The 14,557-nt window shown below is 58.4% G+C and overlaps 2 protein-coding genes and 1 long non-coding RNA gene across 3 annotated transcripts; 1 reads left to right on the top strand and 2 right to left on the bottom strand.

Annotated features, from left to right (window-relative positions):
* Positions 1 to 373: 373 nt before the first annotated feature.
* On the bottom strand, positions 374 to 4,681 carry BEST2 (bestrophin 2). Its single transcript, XM_006730542.3, has 9 exons — positions 4,279 to 4,681; positions 4,071 to 4,165; positions 3,149 to 3,382; positions 2,903 to 3,057; positions 2,483 to 2,560; positions 2,153 to 2,305; positions 1,986 to 2,066; positions 1,675 to 1,829; positions 374 to 1,201 (listed from the first exon to the last, which is right to left on the bottom strand). Exons 1-9 carry the CDS (start codon positions 4,428 to 4,430, stop codon positions 778 to 780), a joined length of 1,527 nt encoding a protein of 508 aa, XP_006730605.1. The 5' UTR covers positions 4,431 to 4,681; the 3' UTR covers positions 374 to 777.
* Positions 1,785 to 8,041, top strand: LOC145720422 (uncharacterized). Its single transcript, XR_014143322.1, has 2 exons — positions 1,785 to 1,919; positions 7,542 to 8,041. It is a non-coding gene; the product is annotated as an uncharacterized LOC145720422 (long non-coding RNA).
* A 111-nt stretch (positions 8,042 to 8,152) lies between these two features.
* Positions 8,153 to 13,956, bottom strand: GET3 (guided entry of tail-anchored proteins factor 3, ATPase). The gene is made up of 7 exons (XM_081813255.1): positions 13,764 to 13,956; positions 12,775 to 12,922; positions 10,183 to 10,331; positions 9,948 to 10,098; positions 9,203 to 9,310; positions 8,916 to 9,113; positions 8,153 to 8,501 (listed from the first exon to the last, which is right to left on the bottom strand). Exons 1-7 carry the CDS (start codon positions 13,922 to 13,924, stop codon positions 8,370 to 8,372), a joined length of 1,047 nt encoding a protein of 348 aa, XP_081669381.1. The 5' UTR covers positions 13,925 to 13,956; the 3' UTR covers positions 8,153 to 8,369.
* Between the last annotated feature and the right edge of the window lie 601 nt (positions 13,957 to 14,557).

Raw genomic sequence — 14,557 nt, 5'->3', positions numbered from 1 at the left:
GAAGATCTCGAGGAGGCAGGTGGCTCTCCCAGTCTAGAATCTGGAGAGGGATCCCGGCTGGACTTCTAAATTCACCATATGATTGAATTATGACTGGGAGCTCCGAAGGAGTATTGGAGAAGGCAGTGAATTGGGGCAGAGAAGTCGCTGGCAGAATCATAAAACAAGACTGACAGGAGGAGGCTGTGGTCTGGGGACTGGCTGGTACATTAATGAATGAGTAAAGCCATGGACACATGGGGTCATTTCAGAGGGCAGAGTTTGGGAAGAAGGAGGCAAGGTGCGATCAAAGAATCTGGAGGAATTCTCAAATCTTATTTAGCCTAATTCCTGGCAGGAAGAGTCGGGCTAATAATGTTTGAGTAAAAACCACTAACATTTTATTGAGCACCTATTATGTAATCAACATTCTAAAACCGTTATTTCATCCCCCTAAGTCAATGAGGTAGGCACTCACGTCTCCACTTCAAGGAAAGAATGAAGGCAGGGCACACTAATGGGGGCCTTTCAGGCAGTGGAGGGAGGAAAGTAGAGCTGGTGGGAAGGACCGCCTGTTCAAAGAAGCTGGAAGAATCCTTCACCCTTAGCCCAGTGCCTGGCCCACTGGAGGCGCTCCAAGCCCCAGTGCCAGACGCGAAGGCGGGCGCGCAGGAGGCGGGAACGGGTCAAAATCGGACAGGTGGAGTCCACACGCGGCTTATGCAGACCCAGACTGCTGCCTGCGTGCCCTGTCGGGGTTTGTGTCCCTGTCCTTGGGGAATCCTGGGCCTGAGGGCCTCAGGCTAGACTCTCCTCCTCCTCGCCAATGGGGCTGGGCAGCCAGGGTGGAGCCGGGCCCCGGGGCGCGGGCATAGGCACAGTGGTGAAGGGCTCGGCGGCGGGCCCCGGGACGGGCAGCTCGGGGCCGGCGGGGAGCTCCGGCTCTGGCTCCCGCAGGCCGGAGTCGAGCAGCGGGTCCCCGCAACCGCACTCCGGGGCCGCGCCGTCGGGGGCGCCTGCGCACGTGCAGCTGGCGGCTGTGGACGTCTCAGACACGCAGCTGTTCTTGCGGCGCATTAAGGACAGGCGCCGGCCCAGCAGGCCTCCCGCGCCCATGCCTGCGCCTACCGGCAGGAGGCGCTGCAAAAAGTCGCCGTGCGCCTCGCCCAGCGGCCCGTCCACGCCGTCCAGCCGCTGGAACTGCATGTCCTCTTTGGCCAGCCTGTCGGACGGACAGTGGTTCAGCGTTGCGACCTCGCTCCTCTCCTTGACTGACAGAGCGGGGACCGAGACACGCTGCTTCTCCTGGTTCCATCCATCCCTTTGTCTCACTTATCCCCAAAGACCTCGGTCCTTCTCCTGAGAGCCTGCTTTTATCCTCTGGCTTCGGCTAAGCTCAAATTTAGCTCTTCAAGCCTCAGTCGGGACTGCAGCATCTCTGGCGCTGCCTCTGGCCGCGCGTCCAGTCCTCATCGGCCTTAGCCCTTGGGTCGGCCCCCAGTTAGTGGCCGGGTCCCAGACCTTGACCCGGATCCCTGCCCCCTACCCCCATTCTAGTCCTCACAGACTTGAGGTCTTAGCCCTGAGTCTCCAAATCGGCCCTGTCCTGGTAGCCCAGAGCCCCTCCAATCGGATCATCCCCCGCAGGGCCAGAAGCGCCTCCTCCGGGAGGCCCCACCCATCCCGCTGGCTCACGTGATATCGAAGGTGGAGCCCTGGAAGGAGGGCTGCTGCCGCAGGAACGCGGTGGCTGCGGTGTAGGGGGCGCGAGCCTCGGTTGCGTCCCAGTACAGATCCTTCTCCAGCATGGCCAGGTCGTCATACATCTCGTCCACGGCCAGCATTGACACCTGCGGGCGTGCACGGGGTGGACCCCTCAGGATGGGCTAGGCGTATGGTGACCAAAGAAAGAAGGATGATGGTTCAGGGTCCAGGCCCAGGCAAGTCTTCGAGGGGTGGGGCCAAGGCTGGTTTGGGAGCCCGGGATGGTCTCACCCGAGTCTCACCTGGAAGTTGCGGTCGATCAGAAAGTTGGTTTCAAAGTCATCGTCGTCCTCTCCGAAGGGATTGATGAGCTGCTCGGCTACCTGAAGGGGAAGGGGATAGTTAGGTAGAGCCCTGAGAACCCGTGCCTATCCGACCCCGAGAGTCCCTACCTCTGAGCTCCACCTACCTTGAGCCAGCCCGCATAGAAGAAGAACTGCAGCAGGGTGAAGATGGGCACGCACAGGTCCAGGTTGTGGCCTTCGTAGCCCTGAGCTGGGTCCAGGAACTGGCGACCGATGAGGCAGGCCAGGAAGTAGCTGTACACAGCGATGGTGACCACCTGGGGGCAGGGTGGGTCACCAGGTCAGGGTTCTCCCGGTCTCAGGAGGTCTTGGAGAGACCAGGACTAGGATGGGGCATCACGGATATGGGGTCTCAGCTGGCCCTCAGTCTTCCCTTGAGACCAGTGCGTCAGAGCGTCCGATGCCGGATTTAAACAGAGGCACGGCAGGGTTACCTGGGTATAGACAAGGGGTACGCTGATCCAGTCGTAGTGAAAGAGCATTCCGCACTTGCCCCGAAACACGGTCAGCTCCTGGGTGCAGATACACGTCATGAGAAGGCCTGAATTGTGAGTGCACACATGGGGATTAGGTGTGGGTACTTGGGATGGAGGTGAGTGGTTACCTGGTGGGATGTGGGCGTGTGCTTCTGGGTCTCCAGGGAGAGTATTTAGTGGTGAGTGTACATCTGGGGAAGGGGGCACTATGCGCCGGGGAGTCGGCCCCCTAGAGATAAGTGTGCACCTGGGGGCTGCTTGGTAAGGGTGTTGGGAATCTGCCTCGGGGGAGGCGCGTGGCAGGCCGCCATCTGACACAATTCCGGGGAGGTATCATTTCCCTGGAATTTTGTATGAATGACCTCCTGGCGGGCCCACCTCGAGCAGCAGCTTAAGGGCGCTGTTGTCGCGGATGCGGCCCTCACGCCGGGCCTGCGCAGCCAGGTTGGAGAACCAGACGCAGGGCACCCAGTACTTGTTGTAGGACGAGTTCAGGTTCTCGAACTTCTTACGCTCCTCGCGGGTCATAAATCCTGGAGGGGCGAGGTGTGGGGGAGGGGGTTACTCGCCCCGCCCCCCCGTTCTCAGCCCCGCCCCCCGCCCCGCTTCAGGCAGGAGCCTCACCCGCCTCCACTACGTGGTCTATGGTGGGGAAGCGCTTGAAGACCGCGGTGCTGACGGAGCGCAGGATAAGCACAGCCGAGAGCCCGGCGTAGCGCATGAGCGTACGCCGGTAGAGGCGGCCCCGCTCGTCGCGTCCGTGCACCGTGCCTGCCACCACGCACATGAGCGCGTCCGGCAGCGGCATGCAGAGGTACTGGTTCCACCAGCGATGCACCACCAGCGTCACATAGAAACCTGCGGGACAGCCGGGAATAGGGGGGCTAAGTGGGGATGCCAGGGCCAGGTCGTGGCAAGAGGGATGATATAGGCTCTGCATCAGAGACGCCAGGGGAGGCTTATCACCCACCCACCTCGCGGGGCCGCCTGGGCTGGGAATTTGGGGGTCACCCTGGCTATCTGATTGTCACCTGGGATGTGGGATTGGGATGTCAGGATGGAGGTGGAGACACAGGGCCTATGTTCGGGGCACATAGGCAGGTTGTCACCCTGGCCACAAGGAATCACTCGGTTGGGAGCGTGGGGACCTGAAACAGGAGGCTGGGGTCACATGAAGTCACTGACTTGTCAGAGAAATGTCCTCCGGGCGGGACTTGAGAGGATGGAGTCTTAGGGGGTCACTGGAGGGGTCCCTGGGACCCAGGACATGTGGGGAGCCACTAGGAGTCTCATGCAGACACAGGTGGGAGACCCTGAGATGACCAGGGATTAAGCCTATGGGTGACACGGAGCTCTCGTGGCTTACTGTAACCAGGTGACATCCAAGGTCTCTGGAAATTGGGGCCACACCTGGCATGAAGGATGTAGAAATAAGGGTCTGTTGGGGTTGGATTTGAGGGGGGTCTCCTGAGGAATGGGGTCTCCAAAAGGCCTGGGAATGGGTTTCTTAGTATTAGGGGAATGGGGAACTAAGGAGCGAACGCACCCAGCACGAAAGAGACCGGGATGAGACTGGCATACTGGTCACAGTAAATGACGAGCTTCTCGAAGTAGCGCTTCTGCCCTTCGGTCAGCACGAAGCTGCGAGGGAGGGGGCAGGGGGTCACAGGAGAGCCTCCCTCCTGGACACACCCAAGGTCCCTTCCCTAGTCCCCCCCCCTCCCCCCGCGTCCCCCACCCCAGGGCCGCCTCACCGATAGGCGGCACTCAGCGCCATGTAGAGCCCCAGGAAACAGACCAACTCGCGCCACAGAAGTTTGTAGATGCTCCCGCGCCACAGCAACAGCAGCTGCGAGAAGCCGCCGAAGCGCGCATTGGCCACGCGGGCTGTGTAGGTGACGGTCATCGCAGCGCCGGGCCGGCTGCGCCGAAGGAGAAGGGGCTGAACCGGACCCCAGCCTGTGGGCGGAGGAAAGGGTCCCCCGGGCTGCGGGCAGGGGCGGAGAGGTGCGGGCCGACTCAGCTTGGCGTCCCCAGCCCAGGTTCCGGTCTCCTCCCAGGCCCGCTCAGTCCCGCCCTAGCCCCCAGTCCTTCCCAAGCCCCCTCTGGCAGGCCTCCCTCTTCCCAGGACTCCTGGTCCCAGCTCCATAAGTCTACCTTCCCTGGCCCTCTCCCTCCATCCTCCATCCCCAAGACCCTTGGGTCCACCAATCAGCCCCAGTAGCCCTCCTTACCTGGGCTCCTATCTACAGCCTTCCCCACTCCCTGAGTCCCCAGCGCCTGTTTCTAGAGTCTTAGGACTCCAGCTCTTCCCCAGCCTCGATCCCCTTCTTCAGGTCCCATCTCTGCCCGTCCTCCACCCCACTCCTACAGCTCCCATTCTCAGCCCATCCTCCACCCCTGCACTCCCTTCTTTGAAGCCCTTGGAAGCCCAATCCCCAAGCTTCCAGTTCCCCCAGGCCCTGTACCCCAGGCCCTCTCCCCTGGCTGGTCTCTCCCCTACACAGTTCCCCAAGCCTACCCACCTCCCCACTTAATGGCCCTGGCTCTGCCCCTTCCCCCTTCTCCTGGACCCACCTTGACCTTTCATCTGTCCAATCCCCTCCAGCCTTCAGAGCCCTCAGCTCCCCACCCTGAGGAGTTTGATGGATTCCTGCCTGAGGACCCATCTGTCCTCAGGATCCTCTGTTCCCCCAGGCCTGGGCCCTTCTCACCTGGTGGAGGGTGCAGAGACAAACGGGGCCAGGGACAGAATGGGCGGGTGAATTCAGCTTTAGGTGGGGCTGAGGCCAGACCCCAGGGGGAGGGGGCTGGGGAGTGGGCGTGGGCAGCCCCTCCCTGGCCCGCCCCCACCTTGGCTGCAGCCTCAGAAGTTTGTTTGGAGAAGTCTTGCCAGTTTGTTACCTGGGGCAGGGGGAGCAATCCACCCTGTCCTCCCTTGCTCCTCCCTGTCTCTCTCCCAGTTAGTCACTGGCAGGTCCAAGGGATCTTGGACCTAAGCTGGGGGAGGGGGCAGTGACTGTCTCCTTCCCAGTTCCAGAGACACACACACACTGTTCAGTGAGGCTGTGTCACTCCACACCGTCACAAGGATGCACAAAGAAACACACACCATAGACCCAGACACAAATTTAACTTCTTTTAACACAGCCTCCCACAACCACGGTAACCCAGAGCGCAGTGTACACTGTCACAGACTTAAAAAGTCACAGAAGACACGTGTAGCTCTACCCACCCCCAACATTCAATATAGGCAGATGGACCCTAACCCACCAGGCTCTCGGCTCTCAGGTATCCATCCATATGGTAGCACATGGGCAGGGACCTGGGACCCTGCATTCCCTCACGATGGCACCATGTAACAAAGACACATGCAACATCACACAACCGCAAAGCACAGACCCCACAATGCCTTCACACAGACAACCGCACGCTCTCACACACGAGGGACCATGCATTTATTCCCGATTTCTCCTGCACAAAGACTGACCTGTGGTCACACACCAGATGCATGCACACCTGCCCTCAAAACAGTGGCACATGGTCCTGGGGTCAGAGCAGGGCCCTAAACACACTCATACAAAAGAGACCCCTCCCCTACAGTCCCATAGAGCCTTCTAACTAGATGGGCTCATGCCCATACCCCCCCATAAAATTCACCCGCATTTACACATCAATACATAAGACACTCTCTCCCCAGTGCTCCCTCAACCATACACACACCTCAGGTCTCACTCTCAGTATTGCCATGAACACACAAGCTTGGGGACACACCTTGTCCCCAAATTTGGCATGGATGTAGACAGATGCTCCCCCTTCACAGACACACCTACAAAGGGGGCACCCCCAGCCTGACACAAATAGCCCCCTCATCCCCAACATCAGACTCATAACCCAGTGTGGAAGGTGCGGAGGCTCAGAGTTCCAACCCTAAGAGGGGCACCCTTAAAGCCCCTTGTGTTCACCGTTCGCACTAGGAGGCCCATTGCAGCCCCGCCTTGCAGCCCTGCCAGCCAGGACACTGTGTTCCCGGCCTGGCAGATGTCTGCCCTGCCCCGGGTAATTAGGAACTGGCCTGGGCTGGCCACCCTCAGACCCAAATCTCCACTGTCCAGCTGCCGGACAGCCCATAAAAGGGGGAGAGGGAGTGGCGCGGCTAGCTTCAGGGCTGGGGGAGGGCACGGGCTTCAAGGAGATGCTCTCGGTTCCTGAGCAGAGGCCCCCACTTCCTAGGACACGTCCGTACATGCACTACAGCTCGCCCCTACCCTGTGCTCAGCCACCCGCCCCCAACTCACATGTGTCCCCACACGCCTCTGAGTGCTGGCCCCCCGCCGGCCCCGGGGCAGGTTGCCCGAGCTAGCTCACATGCTTAATAATTGTTACAGTGAAGAGTAACAAACCCTCCTTGGCGGCTACGTGACTGGGGCTGTTGTAAAGGCTCTGCTTATTTCATCTCATTGAGTCCTTACAAGCGGACCTAAGAAATGGGTGCTTTTGTTATTCCCGCTATCCAGGTAGGGAAACTGAGGCTCGGATGACACACGGCTTGTGGCACAGCTGGTTTTTGAACCCAGGCAGTCTGGCTCAGAACCTGGGGTCTGTCACAGGTTGCACCATGTGTTTGTTTACAAGGGCCACCCCAACCTGTCCACATCCAGTGGAATAGTGGGGGGTGGCACGTCTAGGCTTGGGGCTGGGTTCCCCTTACACGCACACCCTGTCACACCCGTGTGCAGCCCGAACACCACTTCTTGACTCATGCATGTCCTCGGGCATCCTCATTCTGTCCCCTCGAGCCAGCACTGGCTTGGAAATTGCAAATGCTCAACGTCACTGCCCCGGTCTTGGGTCTCTCAAGTGGGGATGACACTGGCTGTCCAGGCAGTGGCAGAGGGAGGAGTGAAGGGATATGGGAGGCCACTAAGTGCCTTCCAAGCTGGTGTGCTAAACCCGTCCAGGGTCCGGTGAATTTTCCCATGATTCTGAACGACCACACTTTATGTTTCCACTTTAGGGATAAAGGGAGTGGAGCTCTAACTGCAGGAAGCATGCTGCCTATCACTCAGCGAGGCCGCTCTGGAGGCAGACAGGACTTCAGGGGCCCACCTGACCCGACTCCTCTGCCATCCTGCCTCCTAATTAGCCCCCCTGTTGCAGCCCTGTGCTGGGAAGGGCTGATGCCATCCCATGGGAACAGGAATTGGGGGGTGGAGACTGTTAATCCTCAGTCTGGCAGGCCCAACCTCTGCCCAGGGCGCCCACTAATTCCCAAACCAAACAGCAGGCAGCGCTGGGCCCGCTGCCGGCCTAATCCGTTCCCCACCAGCCTAGGGATGGCCAAGGGACCTCCCAGTTCCCACGCTCTGAACCTCAAAGGAAGTGGGCAGATGCTCCCCTTCTACTACAGGTTTTATAGCCCCAGCAGGGACACCGCTACCAGAGTTAGAAAAGCACACCCCCTTACTGAAGATACCCTCCTTCCAAAATTACCATAATAAACATACATCTCTATTAGATCTCTGGTGTGACTTGGTCCCTCTAGATGTGCCATCTTTGTGCAGTGTACAACCTGTGCAACTGTACATAAAGGTGCTGACCCCTAACTCCTCTACATCAACATCCATGGTGGTTTAAGATCATTTTATTGAGGGGCGAGAGGCAGGGAGAGGTGGGGGGCAGCTACAGCCCCCTCAGCCCCACCAGGGGGAACAGACCTCCTCCCCGCCCCCTGCCCCCCAAGTGGCTCCCCCTATACTATGGGGGGGGACTTTGTGCAAACTCTGCCCCCCCGAGGGGGTGGAGGGGGGGTGTGAAATGGTAGCAACTGGGGCTGGCAGCAGTGCTACTGGGCACTGGGGGGCTTGTAGGGCTCCAAGAGGAGGGCAGAGAAGGTGTTGACCTTGTCCGCCCCCCGCACCTCGTGGGGCAGCAGCGGCAGCTTCACAATGTGGAAGTCTTCGTACAGGTCCTCCATCTGTGGCCAGGGCACAGGGCAGATGGTGGCAATCAGGGGGTTGCAGGGCAGGGACAGAATGTGGGTCAATGGGAAGGGTCAGGCTGGGGATCTCCCAGGATCAGGGGAGAATGTGGGGCAGGGGCTTCATATGCTGATAGGTGGGAGTGAGACCAGTGAGGTCAGAGATCACTGGGCTGGACCTCCCCCTCCCTGGGGTCAGAGGTACCCAGGCCAGGCCAGCTACTGTCTTCAAGAGCCAGAATTAGGGTTAGGATTAGGAGCAGGAGGCTGGGGCAGAGGATTAGAAGACAGAATGGAGTAAAAGGTCAGAGGATACAGTAATTGATCCGTGGGGCCTTGGTTGGGCTGGGCCAGGCCCCAACTTCCAGGATCAAAGGTGTGAGGGCTGGGCAGGCAGTTGGGCATGCACACCTGGTCCAGGTACTTGGCCTGAATCTTGTGGCGGGCCTCACACATCTTGCAGGGCTTCTCAGGGTCAGGGAAGACGAGCTGGTTGACGATGATGTTGTGGGTATCAATCTTGCATTTGGCTAGCTCTTGAATCAGCCGCTCCGTCTCATACAGGGACAGGAACTCAGCAATGCACACGCAGATGAACGTTGTCTGCTCCTGCAAGGCGTGAGAGAGGACAGCGAGGGGCAAGTTCTGGCCCTGTCCCCATCCCAAGCCTCTCACCACCCGCCCGTACCATGACTCACAGGGTCCTTGAACTGTTCGCTGACGGAGCGGATGACGGGCAGCGTCTCCTCCAACTTGGACGCCAGTTGGTCTGCGTTCATGTCCCCTAGGCCCAGCATGTTGCACATCTGTGGGGAGGACGTGGGAGGCTCACAGCTTACCTGGGGTGCCTTACAGCACCCGGGTTGGGGACTGACACCTCCTGGGGTTAAAGGTCCTCAAGCAGACCACAGGGGTCAAGCCAGCTCGGCCATTTCTGGGGGATTGTGGCCAGGGGGCTTGACTTCCTGGAGCCTCAGTTTCCCCACATGTAGACCTTACCTCCAACAGCTGTTGTACTGACCACACACCACCAGGGAGAGGGTGGCGGTGGTGGTGTGCCTAAATGTGGGGGCAGTGGGCTTGTCATGTTGTCATGCTAAGAACCACCCATGGGACACCCGTATGGCCTCCATTTGACAGACAAGGAAGGTGAGACCCAGAGAAGTGAAGTGACTTGCTTGAGGTCCCAGAGTCCTGTCACACCAGACTGTAAAGCATTTGAGCCCAGGCCGCCTGGCTCTGGAATACGTGTTTTCAAGCTCTGTCTGGAGCACTCCGTGGGTGGGGGCAAGACACGAGCCCTATGGAGTAGGCGGACAGTCCCCCCCACCCCCATGGTGGAGAACCACGGACTGAGAGGGCATGTGTGAGGAAGGCCTTTGTCAGTGCGTGTCTGCACACTCTGACACAGGGGGTGCCCGGACGCCCTGGGGCCCTGCCTGCCTGGGAGATGAAGGGGCTGATCTGGTTCTTGATCTGCATGAGGCGGCCTAGGCCCCGCTCCACGATGGTGGGGAAGTTGAGCAGCCTCAGTGTGTGGCCTGTGGGCGCCGTGTCAAACACCACCACCGAGAAGTTCATGCCCTTCACCAGCCTGCAGGGGAGAGGAGGATCAGGCCTGTTTGCCCCCTTCCACCCCAGCCTTACACAGCACCCTCCCCTGCTGGCAGGGCCTGACCTCATGACCTCTGCGTAGCTCATGGCCTCGTCAATGCCGGGGAAGGCACTCATGGCCTCCTGCATCATCTTCTTGCCCATGCTGAGCATGTTGTCCTCCTCGAAGAACTCGTCAGGCAATTCGGCCACGCCAAGGCTGGGGTCAATCTCCTGAGGGCCGAGGGGTCAAGACTCGGGTGCTGCTGCCGCCGGACCTTCCCACCCAGGCACCAGGCGAAAGAGCCCATGAAGGGCCCTGAATACCAACCTTCATCAGTTCATGGCTGGGGATACCCCTGAGGCACTTCAGGTCTCGTGTGGTCACACAAGTGGTCAAACCATTTCACAAGCAGATGGAAAATTGTAAACTGTGATCAGTGCCCCAGAGGGAAGTCAGAGCCCATGGCTGGGCCCTTGCATTGGCCGTTCCCCAAATGGGGCCCCGACCTCATCCAGATCATTTCTCTAACAGGAGCCCTCCCTGACCATCCCATCTAACAATGTCGCCCCAACTCCCCCTGCCCTGCCTTCATTTCTCCTTAACCCCGAGCCCCAGCTCACATGGTTTACTCAGCACGTTCATCACCTTTATCAGCTGTCAGCACTGCGAAGCCCACAATGGGTCCTCAACATGTATGTAGAATCCATGAAGGGATGATTGTCCCCGGGCTGTCTGGTCTGCTCTGGACTCAGTGCCTCTCTCTCCATCCTCCTCCCATGTCACCTCTTGGTGACTTCACAGGTCCCATGGTGAAGCCCCCAACTCGCTGGCCTCAGAGGTCATTTCCCTGCAGGGAGCATGCCCACCCATCACCCCTGACAGTCACACCCTTGATGGGTTATTGCCAGTAACTGGGCCACCTCCAAGCTCCCACACCTCACTCTCTGACCTGGGCCTCCTTGCCTCCTACCTCTTTGGGCCATCTTGTCCCCATACCCCTGCCCCATTGTTCACTGTCAGTGTCCCTCGTGGCCGGCACCCTTATCCAGCCTGGGCTCCATAGGGTGCCTCTGCAGACACTCCCTTTTCCCCGTGGCTGGCAACATCCCCACTCTGGTTATTCCCAGCTCTCTGGTATGGCTGCACCGAGGTGAACAGTCGGGGAACGCACTTGATGAATAATTCCCACGTTGCTCCCCATTCCTGAACACAACTCTCCAACAGGCACTCAAGCCAGACACACCCTCGGGAGTTTCTTCTTTCTCCTCAAACCCCATCCATCCCATTCACCCCTTGTTCTCTGCTGAGACCAGTGCTGTGCCCGATTAGAAAAAGAAGCCACTGGCTGCCAACACCCTCATCTCCTCCCAGGAAATGTCCCCATGCCCACCCCACCCCCCTGCCCCTCCCTGCCCTGCTTCCATGTCCTGGGTCTGTGAGCTGAATGGAACTCGCACCCACCTACCTGCCTGAGGACTGTCCTCTGCCAGCATCCTTGCTCCCTCCCACAGCATCACTTGTCCCTCCCTGTTGGAGCGTTTACATCAGCAAACAAACATACTCTGGCATCTCCTTCCCCGCCCCCCCCCCCGCCAAAAGCCTCCTTAACACCACCCACCCTCAGCTCCCTCCAGCAATGGCCCTATTTCTCAGCCACCATGATGGCGATCACTGTCCCCACTCCTCAGCTCACCCACTCTGTGCAGGCTTTTGCCCCCATCCCCCATTCCCAGAGTGGTCTCTCTAGATCTGATGTGCCTGCTGAAGCCCACTATTTCTTCCCACCGAGTCCCTCTGTCCTGAGCTCAGGAGCTCACGATGCCTGGCTTCCTCCCACTTCACCTGTGGCTCCTTCTTGGCCTCCTTCACTGGTCCCCGTACCCCTCCCCCCAGCTGGACCCTAAATGTTGATGTGACCTCAGTTTGTTTCTGGGCTTCTCCGTTCTCTCTCATTCTCCTCCACTTGCGCAGCTTTAAATACCATCCTTGAGACAATGAATGACTCCCAAATCAACCCCAACCTCTTCCAAGCTCACATATCTCACATAACTAAGCCACTGTCCTGGCATCTCCACTTGGATGCCCAGTGGGCACCCTGGATTCACCGGGACCAAAATGGAATTCCTTGTTTGTCCCTTCGAAACCTGCTTCTCTCCTAGTCGCCCCCATCCCGGCTGTCGAGGGAGCCAACTAAGAGACGTACTTAGTTCACTTCTTTCCCTTGCCCATTACAACCAAACATTTGTGTTGCTTTAATTCCAAAATACATTCCAAATGTGACCACTTCTCCCAACATTCTGGCCCCACCCGAGTTTCTCCGCCCGGCAGTCATAGGGAACTTTTTGAAAAATGAATTTGGCCATGACACTGCCCTGCTTAAAATGAACAGCTTCCTATTAAACTTGGAATCAAACATAACTGCTCCCAGGGGCCTGTAAGGTCCTATACCACGTAGCTGTGATTGACCTATGACATCTCCTTCCTCCCCTTGTTTGCTAAACTCTGGTCACTCTGGCCTCCTTTCTGCTCCGCAAACATTCCTCATTCGTTCTCCTGTGGGTACGTTGAGGGATGATGCAGAATAGGCAGGGCATGGTAGCTGATGGTGGGTGTTCACAGAGAGGGCCTGAACGGCCTTTGCCAGAGTGGGGAGCTGAGCCCACCTCCACTCACCATGGCGAAGAGGTTGTCATAGCCTTTGACCTTGGTGGGCACCTTGGAGAACTTCTGGTCAAATGCATCGGAGATGTTGTGGGCTGGGTCGGTGGAGATGATCAGAACACTCTCCCGCCCCTTGGACAGCTGGACCGCTAGGCTGCAGCTGGGCAAGGGAAAGGTCAAAAGGCAGGGAGTGAGGGGTCAGGCTCTGCTACCTAGGACTGCAAGGGGTTATATAGGGCCCAGGAGCAGGGGACCTGGATTAACAGGGGCCTTGAGCCAGAATATGGGTAACTGTGGAATCAAGACTTAATCCCTATATAGGGACCTTCTCAGACTTCACCTACTGACCCCTCTGGGTGACTACAGTGGTAAGGTTCAGCTGTCCGGGCCGGTCTGGCCTGATGCCTGCTGCTTCTTTGTTGGCACAGAGTGGCACGGTCCAGCTGTCCAGCCAGCCTAGCTTGACCTTGTGCCCCCTCCCTAAACGCTAAGCTAAGGGGTCCCTTGCATCGCCCGCTAAATTCAGGATGGTTCAGTCCACTTGTTCAGGGTAATTTGCCCCAGGGACCCCTCCCCCTCCTCCCAGCCGACTGGTATGGTCTAATCACGTGCCTCCCCTCCCGCCTACCACCTCTACCCCCACGTGGCCAGAGAATGGCAAGGTTCACCAGACTAGGATAGCTTGCCCCTCCCCCTACTCCGAGCTCACTCTGGTACCGTCCAGCAGATTGGGACACCTAAGTGCTCCCCTGCGTCCCGTGCGCTGGGTTCAATGTGGTTCTACCCTTGAACCCCAACGGGGGCGGTCCAAAACAGAGGGTTCCAGGCCTGCATTCAGGCAATATCTTCCATTTGCCCCAGGTCACTTCTGGGAGTACGATCCGGAAGACCCCGGCCCAGCCCCCTTTCTCGGCTTGGGGTGGAAGAGCCAGTCCCGAACCTCCCCTTCACCCAGTGGTACATCCCACCCGTCTTCCCGGCCCCCGCCGCAGCTTCCTTACCTGCAGGTGGTCTTGCCAACGCCACCCTTGCCCCCGACGAAGATCCACTTAAGGCTGCGCTGCTCGATGATGTTGCTAAGCGTGGGCTCCAGCGGCTCCACATCAGGCGCATCCTCGAACTCCTCTGCCTCAACCCCCCACCCGGCCACCCCTGCCGCCATCTTGGAACCGGCTCACGTGATCAAGCGGAGCGCACCACGAAAAGAACCTACAGGGGAAATTGCCTAGCACATACCCATCAAGTCTAGGAGCCTGAATTAATTTCCTCATGGCCTGATTTTTAGGAGATAATAAAAACTATATTTCCAATGTCTTTCGATTCCAGGGTTCACTTAGTCGCCCTCTTGTCCAAGTTTTTTCAAAGACTCCCCCTGCCGAATTAACATATTGGTACTTTTGACGACTCCCCTTCTCTGATTGGTTCCCAAGTCTCTCAGCTCTCCTTTCATTGGCTACATTTTTTCTCACTTTCACCAATCATTCTCACCTCCCCGTAGCCGCCAACCTCTCCTTAGCAACCAGCCAAACACCAAGTCCATGCCCTTTCCATGAAGTTAGATCCGAGGTCCGCCCTGGCCTGACTCCATAGGTTCAACTTCCTGTCGATCATTTGTCCTTATTCTCCAAAATGGGTCCCAACATCGCCTCAGGTCCGTCTCCTCTGCTATCCAATTGGCTGTGAGCCACCTGGCTCTTGACGCAAACCAATCAGAGACGAACCGATTAGTTGGCTGAAGACAGGTCCCTGGACTGCAAGTGGATTAGAGGGAGAACAAGTCCGGTAGTGGGCAAGA

Source organism: Leptonychotes weddellii, chromosome 1 (genome assembly GCF_054177405.1).
Source record: "Leptonychotes weddellii isolate Sample4059 chromosome 1, ASM5417740v2, whole genome shotgun sequence".
Classification (NCBI taxonomy): Eukaryota; Metazoa; Chordata; class Mammalia; order Carnivora; family Phocidae; genus Leptonychotes; species Leptonychotes weddellii.
Note: the sequence above shows the minus strand (reverse complement) of the source record. Positions and strands in the feature narration are given on the sequence as shown.

Bases quoted from the DNA above. Each gene is read 5' to 3' on its own strand.
- BEST2 (XM_006730542.3), bottom strand. From the start codon at position 4,430: ATGACCGTCACCTACACAGCCCGCGTGGCCAATGCGCGCTTCGGCGGC. The intron at 4,166-4,278 runs GTGAGGCGGCCC...CCTCCCTCGCAG, and splicing joins GCGCTGAGTGCCGCCTATCG to CTTCGTGCTGACCGAAGGGC. The intron at 2,067-2,152 runs GTAGGTGGAGCT...CTTCCCCTTCAG, and splicing joins TCTATGCGGGCTGGCTCAAG to GTAGCCGAGCAGCTCATCAA.
- GET3 (XM_081813255.1), bottom strand. From the start codon at position 13,924: ATGGCGGCAGGGGTGGCCGGGTGGGGGGTTGAGGCAGAGGAGTTCGAG. The intron at 10,332-12,774 runs GTGAGTGGAGGT...CTCGGCCCTCAG, and splicing joins ATGACAACCTCTTCGCCATG to GAGATTGACCCCAGCCTTGG. The intron at 8,502-8,915 runs GTGTGCATGCCC...CCCTGGCCACAG, and splicing joins AGGCCAAGTACCTGGACCAG to ATGGAGGACCTGTACGAAGA.